Source organism: Haplochromis burtoni, unplaced genomic scaffold (assembly GCF_018398535.1).
Source record: "Haplochromis burtoni strain Fernald_Lab_line unplaced genomic scaffold, NCSU_Asbu1 Contig_1288, whole genome shotgun sequence".
Taxonomy (NCBI): Eukaryota; Metazoa; Chordata; class Actinopteri; order Cichliformes; family Cichlidae; genus Haplochromis; species Haplochromis burtoni.
The window spans coordinates 45,730-56,234 of NW_024583649.1; the positions used below are offsets into that span (position 1 = coordinate 45,730).

General features: G+C 39.5%; 1 protein-coding gene and 1 long non-coding RNA gene across 3 annotated transcripts; both read left to right on the forward strand.

The window, feature by feature from the left end:
- Nucleotides 1-1,593: 1,593 nt before the first annotated feature.
- Nucleotides 1,594-3,087, forward strand: LOC121813218. Its single transcript, XR_006053577.1, has 4 exons — nt 1,594-1,800; nt 1,987-2,030; nt 2,195-2,215; nt 3,007-3,087. It is a non-coding gene; the product is annotated as an uncharacterized LOC121813218 (long non-coding RNA).
- A 323-nt stretch (nt 3,088-3,410) lies between these two features.
- LOC121811853 (interferon-induced protein 44-like) lies at nt 3,411-5,674 on the forward strand. 2 transcript variants are annotated; one of them, XM_042216841.1, is made up of 6 exons: nt 3,411-4,043; nt 4,266-4,418; nt 4,514-4,685; nt 4,778-4,878; nt 5,083-5,265; nt 5,303-5,674. In XM_042216841.1, the coding sequence occupies exons 1-5, from the start codon at nt 3,840-3,842 to the stop codon at nt 5,254-5,256; spliced, it is 804 nt and encodes a 267-aa protein (XP_042072775.1). In that variant the 5' UTR covers nt 3,411-3,839; the 3' UTR covers nt 5,257-5,265; nt 5,303-5,674. The 2 variants fall into 2 exon arrangements, with proteins under 2 accessions (XP_042072775.1, XP_042072774.1); XM_042216840.1 differs by having other exon boundaries at nt 5,083-5,674.
- The last annotated feature ends 4,831 nt before the right edge of the window (nt 5,675-10,505 follow it).

The window sequence follows — 10,505 nt, forward strand, 5'->3', positions numbered from 1 at the left end:
TCAAGAACAGGGTCCCAGGTGCTCCACACTATATCTGTGCAGTTTTATCTCAAACGACTGCATGATTCCAGAGAACTTAAATGACCTTTATGCTCAAATGAAACAGGTTCAATAGAATGTGATGACATATCAAAAATTCAGTGAAAATCTTTGATAATTCTCATGAAAATCTAAGTGTTTCTTCTTCTTCCTCACCTACTAAACATTTGTGCAGATGTTCATCTGTTTAATGTCAAACTGCTGCCATACTCTTGAGAAATTAAAGCACAACTCTGCTCAAATTGAATAATTTGAAAGTAATGTGATAACTTAATAAACAAAAAATTACAAAACAATCATATCTGATATCACATATGATAACAGATATCATAATGATATGAAATTCTCAATGAATTTCTCTTTTTTGTGACTCACACTACAAGCTTAAAAATTGTCATCTCAAACCGCTGCAATATTCTTTAGAAAATAAAAAACAATTACGCTAATTTCATTATATCATTCTGCTAAAAAGTTTTTTAATATTCCTTATCACAATGTTCCTTTCCAGTTTTGAAGATCAATTCATTTTATTTCAATCAATAACTTTTTTTGTTCATTCCTATTAACACAAACTTGCCAACATGATGTTTTTTACTTTTCACATACATTATATACCATATGGAGTAGAGTTGAATGTTTTTCATTTAGTCCTGTGTACAGAAATGGTTGCAGAACTTGAGAAACCGGAGATGAACTTAACAGCTTGAATGTTTCATCAAAACACAGATGCAAAATCAGAGGAACACTGGAGCCAGGAATAGTTTTGCACTCCTTGCTCTGTGTTCCCAAGTTTTTGTTCTAGGGAAAATTGCGGAGTGCAAAAAATTGGAAACAAGTAACGTAAAATTATGACGATAGGACATGACAAAGGACAGTGGAAGATGGAGACAATAACTGCAGAATGAATAACAAGACAATGGGGTTAACTTACATAGAGGAGAACAGGAGTACTAGACAGGGGAGGGCGATAAATGCAGATGAAACCGAAACACCAAGGAACAAATCAGGATTAACTAGATGAGGGGAGTAAAATTCAATATCAAGCACTTGGACTATCAAAGTAAAGAAGGAAGTAACACAAACACACATACAGTCAACAGGAAGGGGGAAATGACTGAATGGGAGACAAATAAATAGGGAAACAGACAACCAGAGCACAAAGAGACAAGACAGATACAGGGACACAAATAGGAAACAGAAAAGAATCATAAAAGAAGGTAAGTTGGAATAATAAAAACCAAGTAGATAAACTGCATTATAAAGAGAAACTACAGATGATATAATCAATTCTAAAGGAAACTAAACAAACCTAATATACAAAAAGCCAAACTCAAACACAATAGATTCTCAAAAACATCAGGAACATCCAGTAGACGAAAAGGAAAAACTTGAGAATAACTAACAAAGAAAACTATAAATACTAAATCAGAATGAAAATATATCTGGAGCAGATGATAAAAGGTAATATTCAAACTGAAAACTGCAACAAAGGCTAAAACTGAAAACGCTGGGTAAAAATCCCGGGATTATGACAGAAGCAAGTTTTAGATTTTAAGAAATAGATGTTAGTGACACATACAAATTAAGAAGCTATGCAGCTACAACTACATTAGACTGCCATCAGATAGAGAGAATAATAGAAGTCACATGACCCAAAAAGAAAGTGAAAGGACATTTATAAATCCAAAGTCACACGTCATCAACACCAGTGTGAACAATAAACCAAGGGACGACAACTTCACAGCACAGTTGGACATTCAGGTACGGTAACATTGTGTTAATAATCCAATGCAAGAAATCCAGTTATTAAATTATTAAATTGACCGGACTGAGTCATCTCTGCCATTTGGTTCAGATTAAGTTAAAAGAATGTAGTTTCTTGAAGAATTTAAAGAATTTACTATTTTTTAATTTACTATCTTTTCTGTTTGTTTAATTCACAATTAGTTGATGACAAAAAAAAATGGAAAAAATTAAAAATATCTTGTCAGGTAAGCTTTTTTTTCATATTATATTCATTGTTGTTCATTGTTCATAACGTCCTTTGATTTAAAAGTCAAAAAAACATTTCATTTAACTTAAAATCTAATAGAACTGAACTGAATATGGAAAAATGTTGCTAACATGTTTTTACTTTGTCATATTTCAATTGCAGGAAATCGCTCACCACCTCCTCGTAAGATATTTAAAATATGATACAAAATCTCGAAGACAAAACTTGAGGCTTTTATACACCGGACGTGTAAAATCTGTGAAAATATTTCCTATCTTAAAAATATTGTTCAGACTCATCTGTTCTTTTTGCAGCTGTTCACACTGACCGTTAGAGCCGAACAATTCCAGGAAATGTAAACAAAATTCCTGGACTGGAACTTTGGGCGAGGCGCAATTGGTTACAGGCAGAGCAACGTTACTGAAATCCATGGGTAAAAAGCAGAATTGATGAAATTATTTATTTATTTATTTTTGCAATTCAAGATCGATTTGTCAGATTTTTAGGATGTGAATAAAATGACCTGAATAACAAGGCCACTGCGTCAGACAACGAGTGCACTCTAAACTCACACGGCACGCCTACTGAATACACAATCAAATGGAAATAGTCACGTAATACTATTTACCTCAGACACACAGCTACACAATGCGGCTCAGTAAAATCATTTTCCTGCCTCGCCTCAAACTGTCCCACTGACATCCTGAACTATGTACGAACACACAGCTTCAGCTCCTGGATCCAACCGTTAAATTCTCCCTGCTGCTGTTTTCTTAGTTTCTTACTTTTCTCAGCTCGTCATAGTTTGACGTCGGCTTCAATTTTAGTTTTCACAGTGCGTTTATTGAGGAGGAATTGTCCTCAAAAACACAACGCGTTCAGTGTGTAACAGCCTTAACACATAATGATGTGTAATTAATTTAAAATGTTGTGCTTCCAATGTGACTAATAGAATTTACATTTTCACTTTATAGTGTTAAAGGCAGAAGAGAGGATCATACTATGGGGGTGAGTGTTAAAAGTGTGGTTAATTAGAGAGGTGTACTAGAATTAATTAAAAAAACCTTTTCACCAACTCTGTGTTAATCCTAGAGTCACAATTTTATATCACAAAATCAAAGTGCTGCTCCACATCGAAAGGAGCCAGCTGAGGTGGTTCGGGCATCTGACAAGGATGCCCCCTGGGCGCCTCCTGGGTGAGGTGTTCCAGGCATGTCCCACTGGGAGGAGGCCCCGGGGCAGACCCAGGACACGCTGGAGAGATTATATCTCTCGGCTGGCCTGGGAACGCCTTGGTGTTCCCCCGGATAAGCTGGAGGAGGTGGCTGGGGAGAGGGAGGTCTGGGCCTCTTTGCTTAGGCTGCTGCCCCCGCGACCCGGCCTCGGATAAAGCGGATGAAGATGGATGGATGGAAAATCAAAGTCTTTTGACCTGTTTGATCATTTGTTAACTTATGTTTAATGTTCTTCAATTTACTTTAAACCCATCTGTGGGTGTCACATTTTTGCTCATTCTGATGTCAGTGTAAGTGATTCTCTGCTATTAAATATTATATATTCAAATTGTTACAGCAGCACAAACGTCTGAGTCACAATGTGGAATTCACATAGTTTCACATGGTGACACAGAAATGCTTATTTGGTTATTTCAGGCTTCTGAAATTGCAGGTAGTAGAAAACAGATGTCAGCCTGTCTCAGTAGTACACCCCTCAAGTGTTTTGTTTGTTTGTTGTGTTATTTTGTGTTTGTTCATAACACTGTTGTGTAAACTGTAAGTGCACACTAAATCCTATTGTAATTTTCTGAATGAACAGTGAAAGAGAGCGAGACCTGCAGCTTGTCAGAGATTACAAGCCTCACAAAGATGTCCAGCATCTCAGAATTATGCTTCATGGACCACCAGGTGCTGGAAAGTCCAGCTTCATCAACTCTGTGGACAGTACTTTAAGAGGCAAAATCGCAACTCGAGCATTGGCAGATGCAACCTCTGGTGACAGTTTCACTACAACAGTATGTATGAGGATGTATCTATTCTTATCATAGTTGCACACTCATTTCCTTTAAGGTTTTCTATGACTACAGGAGCACACTGCAGTGGTAGCTGCTTTATAAGCATTAAACTATAAAAGAGTGAAAAATAGTCAGCACAACTAGTGTGTCAATTATTTTGAAAACTGTTAAGATCTTTAGTATCTGGCACTAATATAACAACACCACATTTTTTATTTACAGTACAGGACATTTAAAATTCAGAAAGGAAATCCAAAAACTTTTTACTCTTTTGTCTTCAATGACACCATGGGGCTTGAGAGGGGCGCTGAGAGAGGAATTCATGTAGAAGACATCAAACTTGCCATTAGTGGACATGTCAAAGAAGGTTACACGGTATGATGTTTTTCATCCAGATGCTTGTACACAGTCTGTGATACAGAAACTGTATCGTGCAAAAAGGTTTAAGTGATTTTGCTTTTTTCCCCCAGTTCAAACCCACAGCTCTCTTGCGTGAATCGGATCCTAACTACAACAGTTCTCCTACTTTAGATGACAAAGTCCACATTCTGGCTTTTGTTATTCCTGCTGACACAGTGAGCATGATCAGTGATGAAACTTGGAGGAAGATGAAAGAAGTCAGACTACATGCTCGTGACAAAGGTGAGAGCAGATGTTCTACATGTATGATGTCACGATTTCAAATACTAGAAAAACATGAGATCAAATGATTGCATTGCTTTCTGTATTGGCAGGGATCCCACAAATAGCCATCATGACCAAAATTGATGAAGCCTGTCCCGAAGTAAAAAAAAACATAAAGAACGCCTACAGGAGCAAGTACTTGAATGACCAGGTATGTTCCAGGAAGTAACTTTCATGAGCTTGTAGACAGTTTACACTTGTATTTAACATCTATAATTCAGCTGGACATTTCAGTATATTTGTACAGAAACCTCAGATGGAAGCAGTACAAATAATTCAATAAATAATTTATAATCATGTCACTAGTGCAGCAATACAGTTTCAGTTTTTTAAATGCAATATTTTTTAAACTTAGATGCAAACAGTAAACAGGAGCCTGGGTATTCTACTGAACTGCATCTTCCTCGTGAAGAACTACCACAAAGAAATTGTGACAGATGACAGCATGGATTCACTGATACTGTGTGCACTGAAAAAGATCATTGACTATGGAGAGGACTACCTGAATGACCAGGATATGAATGATTGAATGAATGGTCCAGGAGGACGATATTTCATCCCACTATATACTTGAGTGTATATTGTTGGGTTGAATAATCCTGGCCTGTAACAAATGTTTGAGGGGGATAGAAAATGAAAATGCTCAGTTACTCTTCAGGTTATTTTGCTTTGCTATCATTACAATCACAGTCACACAAAAAGTGAATTTCATCAGAAACTTTATTGTACTGATTTTTGTCTTGTTCTTATTTTATTTCACTTTTTTTTTCTTTTGTAAATTAAATCCAAATAACCTTCACAGAAAATCAATATGTACTTTTTGTTATTTACTGTATATTCAAAATGATAATGGCATGAAGAATGACACATTTATGCTTGTAACCTGTTACCTGCTGTGTAACTCAAATAAATCTTTTCAACCCTTGATGTGAGACTGTTCTCTGTGAATCAGTGATTTCTTGTTTTCTAAACTGTAATGAGAGTTTAGAAGCGGAAGAGGATGGATAGATATTTAATGACTTAGGTTATCAACCCATACGAGCATCCAGGTAATTATAGAAGTCCAAATTAGGACTTGTATATGTTCTTAGTCCCCCCCCCTTGGCTATGCATTTGAGAGCTTAATCAGACGTTGCAGATTATTTGGCTTCTAGTTAGAGTCGGACTACTATTCATGAAACTCGTGAGTTTACCTTCTCAGCTTTTTGGTTAGTTATTTCCATTCAGTCTCCGGTGTAGCGGCACATCCTTCTTTGCCGCTTCTGCAGGACGTAAAGTTTCTGACTCATGCTTTTCTTAGATTACTTGTATGCCTTTCAGTAGCAAAAATACCAAAACACAAGCCCTTTGATTTGAGGAAATAAAGACTGAAAGAAATGTCTGATGGAAAAGGAAACACTGTGTTGTGCTGCTAAACTTTGAGGTTATAAGTCATCAGTGTTTAAATAAGAGAATGCCAAGAGGAGACTTGGAGCCCCGAGTCTGCATGCAGAACATGAAAACTCCATAGCAGTGATACTTGTTTGTACATAGGTGTAGGCTACTTATTCTTTCTTATGGTGCTTTGCTGTTCCAATGAAACAAGAAGATCTCATTTGAAAGTACATTTTTGGCCATCCTGTGATCTCATTTGCTATATTCTCTTAATATCTTAGAGTTATTTCCAAGGGAAAGAATGTTTATGCTAGATTCTGTTTTAAATCAGGTTGTTATCTAAAAGTCACTCTCATAAAAGTGATTTTAGAGTAATGTGCAACAAATGTAATGTCTTCTTGATGCATTCTCAGTCATCCAGGTGAGTAAATCTCCAAAAGTCGATTCTGTTCATCTGGACGTAGTGCTTTCCGTAGGAGAAACAACCTCCCAGCCCATTGTTCCTTCAAAGTGTTCCCCAATCAACAAACCCAACATGGGGTCAGAGCGAATGTCAGTTTATCTGCACGGCCCAATGTGTGAAGACGCATTTTGTCAGGGTCCTGGGTCTGAGCGACCCAGGATCCCTGAGCAGTTATGAATTATATTATTATTGTATGTATATTTGGTGTTGCCACGCACCTGCTGCTGATCAGGCCTCGTCGGGGGAGCTACTTAGGGGAGTCTTGGAGCTCCCACTGACGCGGGATCCTTCCATGAGACTCCACGTTAGTCATCCAGTTGAACTGAGTTAGTGTGTGTATGCCCGCGGTTATATCTGTCCTGACGGGTACGTCTATTGTGTCCCCAGTAGAAGTGTGGAGCGCCAGACAGCAGCCAGCACGAGGAGTGCTGAGACTAAAAAGGTGGAATGTTTGGTCAAAAAAGTGAACTTTTTGTCATAAAAGTAAACTTTTTTTTGTCATAAATCATAAGGTGTATGTTCCTACTCTAAAGTGGAATGAAAGTGATTGGTTGAACTGGTGTTCATGATGTCTGTTCTGAGTTATCTGCACTTCCATCAGCGTAAAAAACTCAGCAGCAGATTAGGATCAAACAGAACATCTATTGGCCACATTTAATAAATCACCAAATTAATACACGCATCTGTGACAATGCTACGCACTGTTTGCCCTTCAATCAGTGATTTTAGTACAGCAGGCTGCATGCTGCTCATTTTAAACACATTCCCAAGTTTTAAACACACAAAACATGCGGTAAATAAAAGACTGAGTGAAAAGTTCCTCCACTTTATTGAAAATTACAAGATGACATCTTTGTCTGCTGGACTGCTTTGACATCACTGACAGACACACTGCAGAAATGTTGGTAGAGGAGCTATTAAAAGTGGCAAATGAGTGGCAAGTACAGGACAAAGTGGTGTGATGTGTGAGTGATAATGCTGCAAACATCACCAAGGCCATAAAAATTCTGAAGTGGACCCACCACCCATGTCTGGCACATACATTAAACCTGTTGATAAGAGATTCCCTGAAGGTGGTGAAAACAACCGTGGACAAGGTAAAGGCTAATGTGGAGTTTTTCCACAGAAGCACAGTAGCTGCAAAGAGGCTAAAGTCCACACAGCGCCAGATGGAGTTACCTGAACTGAGGCATTCTTGAAACAAAAGATGCCAGTATCTCCACCATGGCCCTGATCAGTGCACCTGTTGATACGTTAAGTCAAGAGGAATGGGAGCTGGTGAAAGACGTCTGCACCGTCCTGCAACCATTTGAGGAAGTGACTGTTGAGATAAGTACAGACAGGTACCTTGCACAGTTGTTTTTTTCTCTACTACTATTCAGTCACTAATATACATTGCAGAAACAACACATATGATTGACAAAACTAAATTGAAAAATTAAATATGCCACATAATTAAAAAACAAAACTAATTTTAAAAGTTGCTGTTTTCTTTCCTTCAGCTATGTCACAGCCTCCAAAATGCTCCTGCTTAGCAAAGGTCTTCAGCCAGTGACAGCCCAACACCAACTGACAGTAACCGTGCAGAAAGTAAAGGAATTGGTTGCGGATCTTTGTTCAACCATGGATCGAAAATATCTGCGTATGGACTTCAACACTGTCCTCTCAGAAACTGCATTACTGGATCCTAGGTTTAAAAAGCTTCCATTCAGAAATGAAAGAGCTACAGGAGATGCTACAAAGAGAAATACTACATGTTACGACCCGTCTAGGGCCAGGCAATAACATGAGTGAGGCACTCGCTTCCCCCCCCCCAAAGACCCAAGCAGCCACAGGAAACAAATCCGTTCGTTATAATGTGATTTATTTACAATGTGGAAAAAAAAGAACAACAAAACAGGAGTGTCAACACTTCAGGGTGAGCCAAGGCCAAAATAATAAACAGAACAAATCTACACAAATCCCGCACCCCTGACCTCACCAAAACAAAGTCAAAAATAAAGACAGAGTCTGACCTCCTTAACCAATTCAAAACAGGAGAAAACGGGTGATCAAAAGAAACGGCAGCTCACCCCTACCCACTCCACTTCCACAACTTTTAAGCCGCACTGCAGCCAGCGGCTGCCACAGGTCATGAGGAGAAACACAAGGACCTCTCCCAGCGTAGCACTCCAGCCTCCTTTTAATGGGCGGGTCCTCCAGCTGGAACCAGTCACGTAGGGGCGGTGTATCCACACACCAATCAGAGCAGGGCCCTGGCACAGCTGAATTAACATAAAAAGATATATCACCTGCACAAAACAAACACATGACCATGCAAGTTCGTAACATACAGCTGACGTTATAATGGAGATGCGATCTTGAGTACCCCTTCATCCAATGTGGAGAAGACCCGCTGAGTTGGTGGCAGGCCAAGGCCACAGTCTTTCCATGCCTGGTGAAGGTGATAGAGGGGAGACTGTGCATAGTGGCAACATCTGTTCCTTTGGAGAGAGTCTTCTCAAAAACAGGGCAGATACTAACTGACATGGTCCAGGTGAGTGCCGGACTTTTCCATTGTGCCGGTGAGTCCACCTCTGGGTGAAGTGAGTAATGTGAGTAATTTGGCTGCCGGCTTTTAAGACCAGACTAACAATGGCTAGCAGATGATCTGGCTAGGAGTGATTGTGAGTGCTCTGCTGTCGTAGTTAATTTAACGTATCATAGTATTGCTCGTACTCACCTGTTTACCCTCTCTGCTCACAGTAATTCTCCGGACACCATTTTCCATCCTGCCATAACTAACCTCTGTTCAGGTGCTGGTCTGTTCAGCAGCTTCACCTCTTTACTCACTTGCCTGCCTTGAACACTTGCATCTCTGCTCTGGACATATATCACTAACGGCTCACTCAGACCACTTACTCTTCCACGCTTCACCTCTGCCTGCGACAAGTAAGACTCTTTACAATTTGACTGTTCACTCTGGATCTAACGCCTGGAATCCCACTTGACACTTTTCTCTCTTGTTTCAGTGACTCCGAGAATCCTGGCACCATTCTCCTGTCTAGCCTTCCCCTTTAGTCCCACACCACAGGGTTCTTGTACTGGCTGTTACCCCTGGCTCCTGCTTACACCAGCCTAAGGGTTTGTTCTCTGGGCTCTCTCATAGCATGCAGTGTGTTCACAGCTCATAGTTCATAGTTGTATGTTTTTATGATAACATTCACGATGCTGTTCTAGCTAATTATACATCATAGTATTGTTCTAGTTGGCTTTATTGACTTTCAGTCATAGTTCATAGTTTACCTCACCAAGCTCCTAAGTGCATAGTTTTGGGAAACATTCAGTTGCACATTTTCACTCCTTGTAAATAAAGTCTTGCTAACACTTATTCTCCATGCCTCTGAGTGCTGTCTGCATTTGAGTCTATTCTCCTGGGTTGGCCACTTGGCTGTGACACTAGCTGAGAGACAAACAACATCAGCCAGAAGAGCCAGCTCTCTGAAAAGAGCCAAACTTCCCAGACTTCTCTGCCCAAAGTTGTGAAAAACCCTTCAGCATAGTGCATGCATAGTAGCCTACCTTTGGTAGCAAACCTGACAAGGTTGTCAGGAGGATTAATTGTTTTTACTCTGCAGTTGGACTGGCACCTGTTGTTTTGCAGACTTTTGTACTCACTTTGGCCTTAAAACTTTCAAAGGGCCCCAATTAAAAATGATGGGTGACAAGGTCTGGGAATAGCACCCGGAAAGTTGTGTAACACAAGTGTTGGTAGGATTGACGACTGCCTGGGGAAAAGTATTGGCAAACATATTACATCCATAATTGGGGTAATATTAACATTTGTAGAGTTGAGAAAATACTTATTAGTTCAAATTTAATATGGACCAAGTAAAAGACAAGGAAGGGAAAGTTGCTCAGCAGCTGGACGAGGGGTTGTGGACTCCTAAAAGGAGTGTCAG